This window comes from Astyanax mexicanus, chromosome 14, assembly GCF_023375975.1.
Source record: "Astyanax mexicanus isolate ESR-SI-001 chromosome 14, AstMex3_surface, whole genome shotgun sequence".
Lineage (NCBI taxonomy): Eukaryota > Metazoa > Chordata > Actinopteri > Characiformes > Acestrorhamphidae > Astyanax > Astyanax mexicanus.
The window spans coordinates 14,437,379-14,456,279 of NC_064421.1; the positions used below are offsets into that span (position 1 = coordinate 14,437,379).

At 38.3% G+C, this 18,901-nt stretch overlaps 2 protein-coding genes across 3 annotated transcripts; one reads left to right on the forward strand and one right to left on the reverse strand.

The window, feature by feature from the left end:
• The first annotated feature begins 3,207 nt into the window (after positions 1–3,207).
• LOC103040596 (protein FAM181A) lies at positions 3,208–6,216 on the forward strand. The gene is made up of 2 exons (XM_007257459.4): positions 3,208–3,300; positions 3,749–6,216. Exon 2 carries the CDS (start codon positions 3,819–3,821, stop codon positions 4,623–4,625), a length of 807 nt encoding a protein of 268 aa, XP_007257521.1. The 5' UTR covers positions 3,208–3,300; positions 3,749–3,818; the 3' UTR covers positions 4,626–6,216.
• On the reverse strand, positions 6,188–18,769 carry asb2b (ankyrin repeat and SOCS box containing 2b). Of its 2 annotated transcripts, XM_049463953.1 has the most exons (9): positions 17,117–18,769; positions 15,267–15,368; positions 12,998–13,167; positions 12,598–12,753; positions 12,236–12,481; positions 10,719–10,890; positions 8,898–9,504; positions 7,687–7,840; positions 6,188–7,197 (listed from the first exon to the last, which is right to left on the reverse strand). In XM_049463953.1, exons 1-9 carry the CDS (start codon positions 17,122–17,124, stop codon positions 6,992–6,994), a joined length of 1,821 nt encoding a protein of 606 aa, XP_049319910.1. In that variant the 5' UTR covers positions 17,125–18,769; the 3' UTR covers positions 6,188–6,991. The 2 variants fall into 2 exon arrangements, with proteins under 2 accessions (XP_049319910.1, XP_007257438.3); XM_007257376.4 differs by lacking the exon at positions 17,117–18,769 and having other exon boundaries at positions 15,267–17,060.
• Between the last annotated feature and the right edge of the window lie 132 nt (positions 18,770–18,901).

Consider the following 18,901-nt stretch of genomic DNA (forward strand, 5'->3'; position numbering starts at 1 on the left):
AAAACTGGGTTGACATCAAGCTTTACCTTTAGTAATTGAATTTTGTTTATTGAACACTATGAAGGAGTTCCTGGAGGTGCTGAACAATAGTTGCTGCTTTTCCTTCATGCTGTGAAGCTCCAGCTCATCCCAAATCACCATATCAGTTGGGTTTAGGTCAGGGAATTTTTACTATGTGATTCCATAAAGACATTGACTGGTACTGTCCAATCTTTTGACTGGTTCTGTAAGTCACTTTGATTTCCAACCAACATTTAGCACCTGTACAACCTTGGATTTTGATATAAAATTAAGTGTTTGCCCAACATCATAGTGCACCATCTTTCTTTTTTCAGGTGCTTTCTAGGCTTTTACAGACACACCAATGTATAGTATCCATTCCATCTGAGTATCATCTGAGTATATATGTGCTGTGTGACGCGCACTCATCTTTTTTATTTTCCCCTGAAAAATATTAAAACATGAAGAATGTAAACACACAGGCATGTAAATCCAAACTATGGCACTTATTTTACTTCCGTCCACGTTTACAAACCATGTCTTTTAATTCCATATAAATCAATCATCTGACCCACAATCCAACCATCCATCTTCTTCAGACTGTCAGAAAGACAGGCAGACACTGGGGGTTTATTAGCCCATCGTATTTTCTTCCTTCCTCCCTCTTTCTCTCTCACTTCAAAAGAGCAGGAGTGAGGCAGGCGGACAGGGGAGGGGTCTGCCATTGTTTAATTGGTCTTTTGAGATGGACAGAGGAGTGGAGAGAACAGAAAAAGAGAATGACAATGGAGTCCTGCAGCCTGTAAAGACTCTGAGCTGTAGGGCTGCTGGATGGGGATAAGTGATAAAAACACTGGGAAGGCTGCAATAGTGTGCTCTAAATACCATTTTCAGGTTTCAGCAGTTTGGGCTGTAGTGTATAAGAAACCACTCTGAAGCAGAATTCCAGCACACCCTTACATTTTCCCTTTCACTCTATTTCTGAGTGTTTTTTCTCATTCTGTTTTGCTGCAGTTTGTAATTTTGCACATCTGCTGTAGGGCCACATTTATATTTAGAATTATATGTATTATCCATTTAGGTGCCCCTACATATGTCTTATGCAGTTAATGCCATAATTGTAGATGCAGTTTTAATATAGATATGTTTTGTGTTTATATGTGTTTTTTACAGACATAAAAGAATTGAAGAACATAAAAGTGGAATTACATGCTTTTGTGTTCAAACTTTATTTTTTCTACCTTTAACTAATATATGCCTTAAGAAATATACTTATATTTAAAAATCCCATATCTGGAGTGATTTACTTGTTGCTGAGTTTCTCTACAGATGAGAAGTGACAGGTCATACTCTGTGGTGGACAGTAACCGAAGTAAATGCATTTAATTACTGTATTTAAGTTTTTTTTTTCCATGTGTCTTTACTTTACTGAAATATTTCCATTGTATTTCCATTAACTTTAATTAATTTCAAATACATTATGCAAAAGGCAGGGCCACATGTTTGCAAGTACCTACACACTTATTATTTTGTTCATAAAGTACAATGCAAAAAATGAATTTAACACATCCTTAGGGGGGATCCAGGAAAAATCTGGAACTGAGCTTTGGTTTTTCAAAGTAACTCTAGATTTTAATTACTTCAAAATAAGAAATTCTTGATATTTTTACATTTTTTTTATCATTGAAAAAATAAAATGATTTAAATATATATTTTAGTTTTAGGTGCCTAACAGGTACCTCAGGTACAGTTTGTATGTTGTACTCTGTAATAAATCAACTTACTTTTGAATGATGCTATGTTGCAATAAGAGTTTCTGCTTATGAATTATTACATTATCATTATTTTAAGAAATACAGAGGCCTTAGTGTCTTCTGACGAAAACAGAAGTAGAACAACTTTCTCCATCTTCATCTACAGCATCTAAAACAGGTTCTTCAGTAAAACAGGATTGAATGTGTACATCCATAATAACACACAATACCTTACAATATACTATATACAAAAAGTTGTGTAAAACTGCCCCACAAAACCCTTGAATCTACACTGATGCTTTGTGCTTATAGGCCCCAACGTGTGAAGCTAAGGTGTTTGGGCATGCTTTGCAGTGTGCTGTCCAGACAACTGCTTCTCACCACTAATACCCCTCTGCCAGGAGGAGGTGGCGCAACGGGACGATAGGTAGCCTGCTCTCTTTTCCCCCCTCTCAATGTGGGACGGGGCTCAATTAGCATTTCACAAGTCCCTTTTTCCTTTTCTATTGCGACCTTCCCCACCGAGCCCGTGCTTTCTGCAGGGATTGTCCTGTTTCTGGCCCTTGTCGGCGTTGGCAGGGTGACAGTATTCGAGTGTGCAAACTTGTGCTATTGTCCCCGGGCCAGAAGGAGTCATGGAGACCCCACTAATATGACACAGGAAAATGTTTGCTGATGGCAATTCTATGGGCTTTGTCTAACTCTTTCTCCTTCATGACGACTCGATTTAAGTCTCTAAATGTTTGACTACAAATGCAGGAGTGCTATCCAGCTCCTTCGCCTTTGTCCCGCGAGGTTTGAATGAGTAATTCAGCTTTTGTGGTGCTCGATTGAGGGGGCAAACAGAAAGACAAGATTCTTGAGCGCTCAGGCCCCCTTTCCATGGATATATGCACATCTCTTTAGACTCCCCCCAACACCACCATCACCACCACCCGGCTCACCCCACCCCACCCTACCCCAAATCCTACTTCTCCTTACATCACTCTTAGGTAGAGGAGAGAACTTTAGAAGAGAACAGCTAAAAGTAGCCTGAACCAAACCCTAAAAGCCTCGTTATTCTCCTGGTGCGGTGGAGCATGCCAGCACCCCAGCTAGTGGACACAGGCTTATGCTAGCTGTGGCCTACCAAGCTTTTGATGTTCAAGCTAGCTAGCTGACTAGCTATCTGTGGTTTAGAAACAATTAATGCTTTTTGAAAACGTGGAGGAAATCAAAAACTTATGCTGCCAAACACTAAGAGTCTTGAAAGTGAGTCTAATCTGTGTGTGTGTGTGTGGAGGGGGGAGACAACGGTTGCTACAAAGAAATATAGCATCTATTAGCCTCTTTTCTTAGGGATTGCCATGCCAACAATTTGCGAGGGCAAAGAATTCGATAGCGGGGAACTCATTGGGTCGCTGCTGGGGGGGGATTGAGGTCGCTGATTGGCTCAAAGAAAAGCACCATAACTACACGAAGTTTATATTCATTCAGCTCGTTTCAAGTGGTTAAACCGTTCCAGAGAGAGGGAGAGCGAAGCAAGCCTGGGAGCTTTACTAAAATAGTGAGTTTTATTATTTTATTTATTCATTATAATATTATTTTTGTATAAGGATATATAATATGTTGTTGTTTTACTTTATTTTAACCTTCATTTATTAGTATTAGTAAAAAAAATTGTTTAGGTGGTTTAATAGCCTCGTCAAGTTTTTTTTGTAATTTATTTTGTGATTGTTTTTTACTTTTATTGTTTTTTTTATAAATATTACGTTGAAAATTAATATTTGTAAGTTTCTGCGTTTTAATGTAAAATCAAAAACAAACATTTGCAAGTAGTTTAATATAAAGGGAATTTAAAGTAAGGCTGCGCGATTAATCAAAATAGTAAATTATTAATTTTTAAAATCAAGCTTTAATAATATTAATAAAAAACAACACAAAAACGTAAAATATAAAAAAACGTATATAAAAATTGACTAACATTAGCCTTAACTGTCAAATTATTTTTACAGACTGGTTCGTAAATCACGTCAACGGAATGGATTAAAACCAATTTGTCAAACTGGAAATAAAAAAGAAAGCATGGCCAGCTCTGACAGTGAGGTAAAAACGTTGCTGAACTTTGTGAACTTGGCATCAAGCGACATCAAGGCAGCCCTGGATAAGTCCGCCCCGTGCAGGCGCTCCGTGGATCACCGCAAGTACCTGCAGAAGCAGCTGAAGCGCTTCTCTCAGAAGTACTCCAGGATGCCCCGCTGCCACGCGCATCGAGCCCCCGACTCTGCCCCCAAACCCATCGAGGACAAGCCCACCCCGCTCACGCACGAGAGCCCCGCGTTCCTCCCCCACCTGACCGAAAAGCGGGAGCCACGCGCAGAGCGCCTGGACCCAAACCCCGACCGGGAAGAGGACCCATCCCGCGCAGGACAGCTGCCCATGCGCAAGCGGCAGCTCCCGGCCTCATTCTGGGAAGAACCCCGCGCTCCTCACGGCGCGCACCCGTGTTTTCACCACGCGTGGAAGAGGAGAGCACACGCGGGGACTCGCACGCAGAGAGAGTCCGGCGGAGATGAGCGAGCAGCCGACCTGCTGCCCCCTGCCCGCCGCGGCTCTCCGGACCTGGAGCCGCTCAGAGTGGCGCTCACGTGTGGGTGCGCTCCGTTCCAGTACCGCGGGTCCCAGGCTCTCCACACACACGCGCACACGCACCTCCTGCTGCCCCAGGCCAGTCTCGCCCACGTGGGTCTCAGGACCAAAATCGGCGGAACTGAACTGGACATGCAGAAAGTTCCGGACGCTCTTAAAAACAGCACAACTCACGTGGTGGTGAAACCGATTCCCACTAAACCGGTTTCAACTTCTATTTTCAGTGTTTTCGGGTTCATTTAGACCGGTTTAAGTGTGAATTAACTAGACATAATTGGAAACATTTGAACTATAAACAATATAAAATACACATACATACCCAGCTTCCCTTTCTGGTTCCCAGAACATTCGTTTTTTTATTGAAACTATGTAGTTTCTGGCTGGATAAGCATTACAGTTTTTGTAACATTCTCAAAATGTTTTCATAATCCTAATCTTGTGACATCAGTTGTGTAAAGCTTGGAAAAAAATGTTTTAATGTTGTGGGATCATAAGAAAAGATTACATGAACGTAAGAATATACACATGGGGTATATAACTTTATGGTTTCCAATGAAATAACTATAGAGGAATCTGTATAAGCTGGGTGTATATGTGTATAAAAGGCTGTTCTGGAAGTTTCATGCAGTGGTTAAGAGCAGGGATGCACAATATTGCGAGGAAAAAACAGACATTGCATTATTTTATCATTGCACTACACACATGTTGACCAATTTGACCTAAATTGATTAATCCAACTTGTCATGATAATAATAACTTGCACTGTGTTGAGGACTGGAGACAATTAAATGATATTGGGCAGATAAATGAGAAAAGTAAAAAAAAAAAAACATTTTGTTAGACAAGCTGTAGAATGACCTGTATGACTTAAATTTGGCTTCCTTGTAAATGCAAGTCCTGCGAAGTCCCGTCGATGCTCCAACGATATATTGTGCAGCCCTATTTGAGATGTAACATCACTGGATATATTCTTAATGGTTTCATGTAATTGCTTATATGAGATGCATACTTTTGAATATCTGACTCCTGTTTCCACCACTATGAACAATTCTGGTGTATTTCACAACAAACTACTCTTAAGATACATTGTTTACATCCTAACAGTTTAATTATGCAGATATTTTGAGAAATCATCTGCATTGCTCTCCAAGTTTAAATTCCTGCATTGTTAAATTTGTAATTGTTTTGAAATAGGCCTTAGGCCAACCAATTTCTGATTAAGCACTTAAAAGCACAAATAAATAAATGTAGCAAACACAAATCCAGCTATAGTAGCTTGTTACTGAGGCAGTGTGTGTCCGTGCTCTTGCCTTACCCTGAGACCCTGTTTTAGAAAAAGTAATTAATGTCTAATATTAGCCTCTGTGATAATAGCACTGAGTATAACTAACCCATTTTGCTGTAGTTATTTATGAGCACCCATCCTGTTTTTTTTTCATGCTGTTTTTAAGGATCTGTGATGTCAGTGATATTTCAAAATAGAGACCAGCCATGTCAGGATTTGAGTTAATGCAACTATCTATTCACCCTGTTTAAGGAAATATCATTTTTGTTTGGGCAAAAACTTGGATGTCCAAAATGGCAACTCACAGAAGATGAAGAAAAACTTAACTTTCAATGGAAGTGAATGTAAAAAAGACATTTTGGTCCATTCAACACTTTTGTGAAGTAATTACCTTACGTCAGAAATGAAAAACATGAAAACTGGAAATACAAGGTTTTCACAAAACAGTTATGATATTTAAGCACTTAGATATATTCACGATGACTAGGATATGCTACATCAAATGACCTAGAATCAGTAAAACAGTAAAAGAATCTCAGTTTATTTTCACACCCTTGTCCTCTGTTGCAGTTCATTGTACCAATTTATGATACTGTGCACATTCAAACAACTTCATTAAGCCTGTAACACTTTCATGCACTGTGAGTGTAAAGCAATTCCAACTGTAAATCCAGCATCAATCAATACAGTGAATACTGTGAAACACACACACACAGACACACACTTACTGTAAACAAAATAGCAAGCAGGCAAGCAAGAACAGGCACATATAACAAACACATTTCTGTAACAGTTTCCTGAGCTCACAGTCACTTAGGTATGAATGCTCTTTTTCCTCTTTTATGGCACACTGAACACAAATACACACACATACACTGATACACACACACACACAATAATGACATAATATATAATTTACAATAAGTTTCTTTGATATTCAGTCAAAACGTACTGTATTTAAAGTTCACTCAGTAGTTGTGTTTCCCAGTGCAATTAGTGCAATTCCTGTAGACGTTTGGCTTGTGGTTTTGTGTATAGGCTATTAGGGACAACAGTTATTTTTGACTGTTTACCTATAAATTATCATTCAACCTAAATATATGTTAACTTACAAACTGAATGCCTGACGATGAAATCTCTTCATACCCTACAACGGAATATCAATAATTCTCACAATCAAATCAACATAAACACAGCCACCAAAAAGCAGTAACATAAGCAGCATTTTCAGACATTCCCTGATTTACATATTTCAGTATTTAGTTGTTTTACCATTGTGTTTTTTTCAAAGTCTTATGTGTGTAGAAACTGACACAATAAGGAATCAAAAGTTTCTTTGCAGTCCTACATTTTGTGTTCGATCTGACCCGAGCATCAGATCTGGGTATTCTCTAGTGCTGCTCTGTGAACAGTGCAGATACTGGAGTAGTTTGGCTGGTAGTGGAAGCGTGTTCATGGAGGTTAGCCTCTGGGCACCAATCTGCTCACGAATCTTCAGCCTGCAATGGTGCGTCAGTGTGCGAGGAGATGCTGTAGAGATAACATGTTAGAAAGGTCAGAGTACAATAACAATAATGCAACATTCCGTTTACCTCAGAATTCAGAGCTGGAAATGATGTCACACATGAGTTAGCGATACCAGATGATAATGCATTATGCAGAAGTCTGCACATCCACACATGATAAAAGCATAAACACAGATAGAATTCAGACAGTACTGTGTGCACAGCTGATTTAAAGAGAGATGAATAAATAAAAGTGCTAATAACCAGTATAAAACTCCTCATTTGACATGTAGCACAGATGCCTCATGTTCTAAAATCTTCTGAATGTCAGAGTAGGAAATTCGACTTGCGGAGGTTTTAAAATTGTAAGTTCCTACTGAGAACTCCTATTTAAATTCTTATATCTAGGTTTAAATGGAATGCAGCATATGTATTTAAGAGTTCTTAATGAGATTTAAAGGATTACATTCATGAGTATAGATGGGACTTATAAGTTTAAGTAAGATTTACTTACATGCTTTTTCCTTAATTTCAGTCCACTCTTCTTTCCTGTTTAACTGTTCAGTCACTCTGCAACACAGGTGGACATTCCCAGCATAGTCCAAAAGCAGGCTGATTAGAGGTGCGGCCATGTGATGCATAGAGGTGGAGGAGATCCATTCACAAAACTGGAGATTGAGATTGGGGACAAGATAGCCAAATGATTTACAGCTGTGTTAAAAACAAATTATGTAAAAAAAAAAAAAATACACAGTAAAATAGAAAAACATTTTTGATTTAAGTATTGAAGTATTTTTTTATAACCATAAGTATATTATGAATTTGACATGCTGGTTTTAATTACGGTAAGCAATCACTGCATAAATGTTGTTAAATATATTTTAATGTAATTTTAACCTCGTCATATTATCTGGAGCTGCTCTTTCACGTATGTACTATATCATCAAAGATTTTGTGTCTCAAATGTGTTCTTACTACAGGAAATGTTCCCCATGTATTAAGAAAGGGGTGGTGGGATTGCCCAGACGAGCTGATGTGTGAATGTAAACATCTGTATCAGTTGTACCAGACGTAACTCAGACTTTATCCTGCCAGCCCCTTGGTTCAAAGTTTGAATGGTGTCTGGTACAACTGATGCAGCATTAGCATTTATACATACAGCTTCAATGGGTAACATCCAAAAAAAAGTTACTGGATACTGTGCATGTGTGAATAGAGATAAATTGTTAGACTCTATACAAAAGTAACTTCGTAAATTTAATTTCCTTTTGTGCTTGTGCTACTCAAGCACATCGGATTCCCTCATTTGAAACCAGCAAACAGTGCCAGACTCTAGCTTTCAGTTTCGTATCCCTGCTGTATACAGTTTTCATTTTCATTTTCATGTTAATGATTAACTGGACTCATCAGTGTAATGCTGGACAATATGACCTCAAATCAATAATCATGATTAATTGGTCAGTTTGATCATATGATTAACAAATGATTGTACAAGCTGCTTGAGATGCTCAGTTGGCTTTCCTCCATATTACTTCCCTGACATCTGTATAGGTTTGAGTCACATGACTACACACATGGCAGTATGTTCTTAAGGATATAGTTCCTTTCAATAATAATATTATTGAAAAACAAAATAAAATGGCCTAAAAAAACTCTGTATCAGTAGAACTTATAGATGATAATAGTATCTGTATAACCATTTAGATACTTATTAGTTGTCTATACCTGTAGATTTCTGGTGGTTGATTCGGTGCATGTTGTTTGTGGTGGATTTGCACTTGTAGTCACTGTTGGAGTCCTCTGATCCCTGTCTTCCCGTCTGATTTGATTATTGGAATAATGTTGTCGGTTGTCCTTATGGGAACATCTAAAACAGTCCTGTGCCTTACAGCCGTGGTCCATCAGATACTGTAAAATTCCCAAATGATGCGTACACAACAATACTCCTGGGAAATCTGTGGGATGGGCTGGTATGCGAGCATTAACATCGGCTCCATGTTCCACCAGTTTGGAAACAGTCCTAAAACAGCCCAGGCGGGCTGCTACCATCAGTGGGCTGAGGGGATCCAGGTTGGGGTCTGCACCGGCCTTGAGCAAGGCTTCCACAAGCTCTGCATTACCAGCTGCCACTGCACAGTACAGAGCTGTGCTCCGATGGTCATGGAACAAGGACGAGCGTTTATCCGAGAGCCTGGCATTAACATCAGTCCCAGAACTGATCAAGAAAGACACAACATTTATATGGTTGAACTCAGCTGCCAGATGGAGCGGTGTGATCCCACTTTGCCGTATCTTGGATCGACTTGTGACGGGCAGCAACAAGGAGACAATCCTGGGAATAAGGAGATAACAGTTTAAGATAAGCACAATCTCAGACTCTGCCAAGAGATAAATCTTAATTCAGCTTTACTAAGTGTGAATAAACTGTCTCAGGCTCATAAAGAGGCCATCCAACAAATAACCTTATACTGTATATTCCCTCCTGGGAGAAATTTCTTATTCTTATTTTTTACATTAAAAAACTAAAATGTAGACTTTTATGAAGGCACTCATAAAATGAAAAGTAATGAAAATAACATCCTCAAATGGGTAAAATGGTTAATATTGATATTTGCTTGAAGGGTTTAATTGAACACTATATTTTAATCCCTACCAGTAATAAAGGCATGGTCCTTTACTAATATGTCTATATAATAGAATGCAATCGCACCATATATTTTAATTGTCCCACCTTAATTCCTATTATTGCATTAGGAGATTAGGCAGCACTGTGAATAGTAATAATTTTTCTTTCTTTTAATTTAATTTAAAATCAGAAAATCAATCATTATCAAATTTTAAAAACAGTATCATGAATCAAATCAAATCATGAACTAATGAACTAAGTGGATCAGTACAGCCCTACTGGGAACTCATTTCTCAGCTCGTTTTGTAAGAAGAAGTTTTTACATTTTAATTTGTGTAAAAAATCTTGTTTTTAAAATGTTTTGTGTGTTATGAAATCTCAGGCAGATTCAATTCTGTTAATAAAGGGTAACTTTAGGGTAAAAGTAAATTTATTGTTAATATTTTACATCCTCCTGATGATAAAATCCCTTTTAAAAGTGTTGAATTCATATGTCACAAAATAGTTTACTATTAGAAATAGCAAGGAAGGTTAGCTCCTTAGTGTCAATGACAAACAGGATGGCTGACTATAGACAGTTGCCACTTAAAACAAATGTGTATTTGCATCACCTGTCACACAGCAGGCACTGTCAATATAACGTACTTTGTCGCACCACTTGACCCCCTCACCCAGAAGCCTCTTGTTTCCACTACAGCTGTCCTGCAGCCTGAAGGGTTCTACTCTCAAAAAGCCCTAAAGCACTTTACTCTTACAGTATGTTTTAATGGAACCAACCGAGGCTTCAGATGTGTTTCTCCCTTTTATAATCTTAGGGAATATAGAAATTACTCTACCAGTCTGCATCGATTTACATCTAATTACTGAATATGTGGCTACAGTAACGCTGTAAAAGTGGCACTTAAACCAGGTACACTTACTCTTTATGGCCATACTGGGCAGCAATGTGCAGAGGCAGGAGTCCAGAGTTGGAGGCTTTGTTGGCATCTGCAAGGTGACTGAGCAGAAGCTCCACTGTATCCAGATGACCATGCTTACTGGCTTGACTCAGTGCTGTTGTTCCTTCACATGACTGCAGGTTCACATTAGCGCCTTTAAAGAGATAAAGAGCGGGTGAATTGGTGTTGGCGCTACAACATAGTGTTACCATTCTTCTCTATTTAAAGCAACACTTATCAAAAGGCATGCTGCTACACAAATAGCATTAGTGACACAAAAAGGCTTGGCTTTAAATATCCTTAGGATTTTGACTTATCAGTGTTAACTGTGACAGTTAAGATACGCTGGTATGACCCCTCCTGTATTAGTTAGGTCTTATCAGACAACACCAGATATCTGCTACTGACAGTTAACATTCTTACATCCCAGAGAAGAAAGGCAGGGCATGGAAAATAATATATAATATATGTATAATATACTTTATTTTAATGTTAGATGCAAGAAATTGCACTCGTGTTCAAAAAGGGCTTGTACTGTAACTAAACTTAGTAGTAACAAAAAATAAATCACCCTGAATTAATGCATAATTTAGCATGCATTTATATCTTAGGCAGTTACGTAAATTATTACAGACGTGGTCTGTTTAGACCAATCCACCACCAGTCAGGTTTGAGTATGGAGGACTGTATTGAGTGCATCCATCCTGCCTTTGCTGTAAAGCGACACACTCAGCAAACTGAATGCGTCTGCTGAAACGATAAGCTGTCACCCCTAATAGCTCCCAACTGGCATTTTTCAGCAGGATAATGCTCACCCACATACAGTAAGGCTTTTCTAAGTATCTCTGCCAGATTTAAATATTTCCTTGGCCTTCCTGGTCCAACCATCAGTCCATCATTTGAGCACTTGTGGGACATGTTTGTCACACAAGTGAAGATTTAACACTCAATTACCATTTCTTTCTTTTTATGTGACATTTAAATATCTTTATTTGCAGTCAGATGTTTTTTTGTACATTTTCACACAGAATGTCAGTGACAGTTTAGTTGATGCATGTTTTGTGTTTACAGAAAACAGTGCATGTTTCAGTGTAATATTATCATTCATCCAAGTCAGCTGATTAGACTCAGATAAGCACAGTCTTCAGCTTGCTAGCGTGCCACTATCAACATCAAACAACTGTTGACAAGTATCACACTTCACCTCCTCCCCCATAGAGTTGCCTGACACCCTACCAGTAATCATGAAAAGGCATGAATATCTCCAGTCTACCCTCTTAGAAGGCAATTGTTCTAGGTGGGATCAGGACAACTCCAAGAACCTTTGGGTTCTTACATGTTTTTGTGTCTGTTTAAAGGGTTATTTGCATTAAAGGACATCCTAAGGTAGATGGTTCTTTATAGCACCAGTGAGGGTTTCTCTTTTGCCTACAGTCAGTGAACCCTAAGTTATTACTATGCACTAGCCCTTTTTGGTTTAGAATGATGGGGTGGTCTACCTTTTTGGATTAAGTATTCCACAATCTTTGTTCTCCCCATACGAGCGGCCTCCATGAGAGGAGTGATGCCATAGGTGCTGGGGGGGTTGATGGCAGCTCCCGCCTGAAAGAGGGTCTCGCACAACTGTGTGTTGCCACGCCTCACTGCTTCATGGAGAGCTGTCCACCCCCGATGACAGCGCTGATTTACTGCAGCTCCAAACGCCAGAAGTACTCGGACTATATCAATGCTCTCCTGTTCACAAGCTGCACAAAAGTACACACACGCTTTAAATACCATTTGCATACAAGCATATTTGTTTTAGTTAAAGAATGAACAGTTGTGTTATATTTAGTATTATATTTGAATCAAGATTTTGTACCTTTATAAAGTGGTGTGTCTTTGTTTTTATTGCTAATATCTGGGTCTGCACCTGCCACCAACAAACACTTCAAACACTCCACGTGTTTTCCATCAATCGCAATCAGAAGAGCAGTCTGCTCCTGGAGCGTGCGCTTATCTACTGAAGTTGGTTTAGCTGGGTGACAAAAACACACACACACACACACACACACATAAATACCTTGCTTAAGACATAACAAATCATAGCCTAGCAGCTCTACTTGCTGAGCAAGTTTATCCTCTCATCTAGAATTCCACAGAAACGATTAGAGCAAAACATCTTAAGTCCCTAGACAGGCTTAGCTTCCCCAAGCTATCTGGGCCCAAAATGCAAATGAAAGGACCTTAAGCTCCTATACATTTTACTTAAGAATGCCTACCTTTCAGTAGAGCTTTAACACAGTCAGCTTGGCCACAGTATGCGGCCTCATGCAGGGCCGTCCAGTCCTCTGTTGTTGTCTGTGTTTGGATGCAGGATGCAGAGGAAGCTAGTTCAGACACTGTCTCCACATCACCTTTCCTAATCGCCAGTATTATAGGCTCTGCATCTCTGCAAAACAGACAATGTGTAGGCTTAATTAGACCGTTGTGAAGACAACATGATATTATATGTGACTGCGTTTATAGCAAATTAAGGAGTAAGCTTCGCCAACACAATAATGTAGTGGTGTGTTATTTAAAGCACTCTGCTCTAGGATGGGTCAATTTAACAGCAATTTGAACGAGCAGATGTTGTCCACTTTGGCTTTCAATGCTTTACCACATTATGCTTGACATTTATTATACCCAAAAATTCACTCTTTTTGCAATAATATACAAAAATACGAAAACAGAGCAAACTGGTTGAGTTATAGCTAAATTGTGTATCGAAGTGAGGGACACAAGCCCAAAACTTCCACTGATTCCTACTGCAGCATAAGCGCATATACGAATGCATAGTACCAAATTGTGTACAACAGTATTAACCCTTGTGTAGACATGTTCCAAGGGTTAAAAGTATCTGATGATAACCTATTTACTTATGTAACCCACTGGAGTATACATATTTTATAGAAATATAAACAGTTAATTAACTGATTAGTTATTTGATGTGTGTTGGAGGATGTTCTCTGATTTGAAACATGTAGTGAAGGATAATTTTGACCTTTAAAACAAGAGACAATATAGTAATTTGGTAGTTTATTTTATTCACTTTTAAGCAACATGTTTTAATGAACTACCTGTGGACTTTCAAAGTTCTCAGTGTCTCGTCTTAAATGTCAGCACTTCATGTCAGGGAATTCTACCAATGAAGTGTGGAGCTACTTTGAGCTTGTAATGGTGTGAAAATAGAGATTTCTTTGAATGGGCAATGCTATGTCCCTATTGCTAGCATTGTAAGCCTATTTAGAGCATCAGCTAAAAACACTTTATTTTAGAATGCTGGGGGAAAGGAAGAGTGGGCTATTTGACATATGTTTGTACTGTTATTATGTCACTACACCCCTTGTCCAATTCACACTGGATTTCTCATTTAAGCTTTAGTATTTAAGCAATACACAAAAAAGACAAGCACTGTTCAGCACTGATACACAGTATATGCTGAATATACTCAGTAATTCGACAGCCCTTTTACTCACTCTTTAAGCTTTAGCATTTTAGCAATACACAGAAAAAGGACAACAATACATACACAGTATACACAGTATATGCTGAATATATTTCAGTACTGCAGCTGATTTACACTTTAGCACTGATGCACAGTATATGCTGAATATATTTCAGGACTGTTACAGAGTATTTGCTGAATATGTTTCAGCGCTGATAGGTGGCATATGCTAAATATATTTCAGCACTGATAAACAATATATGCTGAAAATATTTTAGCACTTTAGCACTGATACACAGCATATTCTCTATATATTTCAGCACTTCAGTTAATTTGCAAATTAGCACTGATACACAATATATGCTAAATATATTTCAGCACTGTAACACAGTATATGCTAAATATATTTCAGGACTGATACAGACTATTTGCTAAATATATTTCAGCACTGATAGGTGGCATATGCTGAATATATTTCAGCACTGATACACAGTATATGCTGAATATATTTCATCACTGATACACAATATATGCTGAAAATATTTTAGTACTTCAGCACTGATACACAGCATATTCTCTATATATTTCAGCACTGATACACAGTATTTGCTGAAAACATTTCAACACTTCAGCACTGATACACAGTATATGCTGAATATGTTTTAGAACTGATACACAGTATATGCTGAAAATATTTTTGCACTTCAGCACTGATATTCAGCATATTCTGTATATATTTCAGCATTTCAGTTAATTTGCAAATCAGCACTGACACAGTATATGCTGAATATATGTCAACACTTCAGCACTGATACACATTATATGCTGAATTTACTCAGTAATTTGTCAGTCCTTTTGACTCACTCTTAAGTTTTAGCGTTTAGGCTTTATTCTATAGTAGTAGAATAATCAGTATTTGATCATTTAACTCCTGGTATTTTTGAGATACTTAAGACAATCTACTACAGATATGATCTAAACAATATTTAACTGCAGTTTGTTTGTAGGCTGCTCTGGTTGCATTTGCTGTTAAACAATAGCATGATGACAAAGGCACTCACTCTGGGGGGATTGAGGTGACGTCGCTGAGGTTCCCTGCTCGCCCTCCGCTGTCAACACACTGGCTGAGCGGCGCGTGCGCCATGCTGCTCTTCACTGCTCCACTTGAATGAAATAAGGAGAAATATTCCGAGTAACTAAAGCGTGTCATTGTGAAATGAGACTAAAGCGCCTGCGACTGAGCGAGAGATAGTCACAGAGATAGAGAAAGACTGACTGAGTGAGAGAGCGCGAGAGAGAGAGAAAGAGTAGGGGGGAGGGGGGAGCAATCATCAGGGTCTCAGCTGTTCTTTGTGGTAATTTTAGGCTGTGGGGAAGAAGGCTGTCGAGGATTACCATGTATGACCAGGCACTCAACAGCTTTCTGGCTTTTGTGTTGCTAGTGCAACTCTCTTTATCATGTTAGCCTATGTAAATGACATCATGCTGTGGGCGGGTTTTGTGCTGTGTTTCCCTGTTAGCACACGGAAATTTAATCACCCTGGCTAGAATGCTAAAGGTTCAGACATACAGAGAATGGCATAAGTGGCATGTTTCCTACACGTAGGCTTCCAAAGAAACAGCCACGATAAAACAAAACATGAGCACACTAAACCTGAACTGTTATTAAATGATGCACACAAGCACCTGGAATCCTACCAAGGAAAAAAAATGAAATAGACTCCCATGCCCCAGCAATTAACCCAAAAGTCACATTTTCTTACTTTTCTTCTTTTTTTTTACTTCTTCTTTAATAAGCTGAATGTCCTTCTTGGAAGAAGTCCAGACAGACTCAGATAAGACTGATAATAGTTTCCCAGCTATCCTTAGCTTCCTAAAATTAGACTGGAGACCAGACCCCTGAAGATGCAACAGTTAAGAAGCACATACAGCATGGCTTGTGTTTAGTCAGACCTCCGAAGCTTAATCTGTGGCGTTTTTTTTACACACGATGTAAACTTCTGTGCATGGGGAATCTGAGTCTGTTATCAGAATTTGATGCATTAAACCATTTAAAAAGTTTTTTGAATGATGTTAAAAAAAGACATTTTTTTTTGGTACCATAAAAATTCTTTTTTTAAAAGAGACGTGTAAAGAACCATTACAAGTTTTTTGTTGTTGTAAAGTGGATGTAATGGTTCTTTGCAAAATTAAAGGTTCTTCACACTTATAGCCCTTTTTATAAATATGATCTAAACAGGACCTTGATGGTCAAGGTGGCTAAAAAGCTGGTCATCCACACAAACAATTCTGTGTTGGGACGCTGGCTGCTCAACCAGCTTTTGACATGCTTGTGATATATGTTACATTTGATTTTGGCTGTACTCCACAGTTGCGTCAAACTGGTCATGCTGGTCGATAAGCTTGGTCTTGTTGTTCAGGCCTGTTGACCAGCTTGGTCTTGCTTGTCATGATGGTCAACCAGCATGGTCTGTTTAGGTCAGTCAGTTCAGGTACACAGGCTAACCAATCAAATTTAAACAAAAACATGCCTATTTACAGCTTAATCAGCCTTACCATCTTGACCACCTTCAGGATGGAAAATAGGTTTTGTATGGCATTGTTCAAAGAATCATTGCTGTACCTTCATTTTTAAGTATGTACAGTAAATGTAGTTTTTAGAGATTAATGGATTAATTGGATTTAATTCTAAAGGAATCCAATTCTCTTCTTACCCAACCGAACAGAATTTCCTTCACTACAAGTATCTGTCAAACTATGTATTCCCAACACTATTTGACAACACTAATTTAAAAATGATTGAAACTAAATTTTTTGCTAAATTTAATTAGTTCAAAAGTTTAAAGCACCTTAGTACCCAAGGGCATGTAAACCTTCATAACATTAATGAAGTAATCAAGGTAAATCTTACCTCTCCATTAAGAGCAATTCCGATCTGATGTAGTGATGCAGCAGGTTATCTTAAAAACTTCAGTGGTATTCGGTGAGTTGGTCAAAACCTTTGATGTTTTGTGGAAGCGTATGAATACAATCAAGAATGGCTGCACATCTCAGGCATGCATTATTATGCAACAAAAGATCTACAGGATGGCACCTGCTGAAACATGCAAATGTTTACGTCCCAGTACACATTATATGTTTATCAGACTCAGGTAATCCTGAATGACTACAGTTCCATTTCAGAAAACTAAATGCCAAACCAAATCTAATAGGTTTATATCTACTTTCTTCTTTTCAAAGACTGTACAATGTTGGTTTGATTGTAGTTTTTTTGCCTTGAAATTGCCTTTATTTCCAAAGGTAAGCACATTGACAAAAATCCATTATTCATGTCAAACATAGCATGGACATACACATTTGTGTCAGGTAAATTGCATTTACAAGATTTTTTTCATTGGTCATCTTTCTGTCATTCTTCAGGTTAAGGATGTGGTCAGGGTTCTGTGGATTATTGCATGCACAGATAGCAGTGTTGTTATTGCACAAACACAGTAACAACACTGCATAACATTACTTAAAAGCAGAAGTACAAAGTTTTTTGCAGAAGAACAAGGGTTTTAGGGAAATCTGGTACTCACCGTATCTGTGTGAATGTGGATCTGAAACTTGTTGCACTCTCTCTCTGAGTTGACAAGGCCAAGCTGCACTGTGCTGAGCTACAACTGCCTTTTAAGGACATGCTTAACAATGTTTAGTTTCATTAGCCCCTGGAACCCTGGCTGCACACATTATTCAGTTACTCCATTCAGGGAGGCTTAACTAAAGGCATTAGCATTATAAATGTGTAAAAGAAGAGGTGTGGTTCTGATGAAAGTGCCTTTTATTTGTAGCACAATAGTCATGGTCAACCAGATATTAAAGTGAACATAAAATGATTGCTAGCATTGTTTTTTTTAACTATATAAACTATATATATAAACTAATGTATTAAGTTAAGTGTCCGGGTGGCACTGGAGATATTGTGCATGTGTGTGAGCAGTTTGTTGTTGATTTCTTCCAGATGCTCTGGTTTCCTCCCACCTCCCCAAAACACACATAGGTGGGTGAATTGGCCATGCTAAAACACCCGCTAGGTGTGAATGTGTTAGGGAATAGATGTGTGACTCCCTGCAATGAACTGGTTCCTTGCACCCAGTGGTTCTACATAGGCTCTGAACCCACTGCAACCCTAACCAGAAAGAAGAAGTGGATAAGAGGATGAAGGAAAAATTACGTTTGCCTGCACCTAGGAAGTAAACAACAGCAACAAATGCATCGTACCCTTTAGCTCTATTCCTTAAAAATAAAGTGTATAAACAGCTTTTTATAATTCAATATATAACATTTAATTTTAATTATTTAAACGAAGAAACTTTATTAAAAAAATCCATTTTACCCTGAATGCAACTCTTTAGACATTTGTGAATCTGTAGTTTTGCACTGAAGGTATAACACGAATGCAGCTGAAATGTATTTTGTTTTAATAGTCTTTTTTTATACTGGTAGTCACTGAAGAATTCCTTAAAGTATCAAGGTATAAAAGTAATATTCAGTGACATAAATCACCCCCTCAATGTAATAAATGATACCTTATATTTTACAATATTTTTTTCGTAATCAATAATTAATTCCCTCAGTCTAACAAAAAACCCTCAGTCTAACAATTAATTGTAATAACCCATTCCTTCAATTTAATAAATACTTTCCTCAATTTCAC

Bases quoted from the DNA above. Each gene is read 5' to 3' on its own strand.
- LOC103040596 (XM_007257459.4), top strand. From the start codon at position 3,819: ATGGCCAGCTCTGACAGTGAGGTAAAAACGTTGCTGAACTTTGTGAAC.
- asb2b (XM_007257376.4), bottom strand. From the start codon at position 15,415: ATGACACGCTTTAGTTACTCGGAATATTTCTCCTTATTTCATTCAAGT. The intron at 10,891-12,235 runs GTAGACCACCCC...ATCTCTTTAAAG, and splicing joins GGAATACTTAATCCAAAAAG to GCGCTAATGTGAACCTGCAG. The intron at 9,505-10,718 runs GTAAGTGTACCT...CCTTATTCCCAG, and splicing joins GCCCAGTATGGCCATAAAGA to GATTGTCTCCTTGTTGCTGC.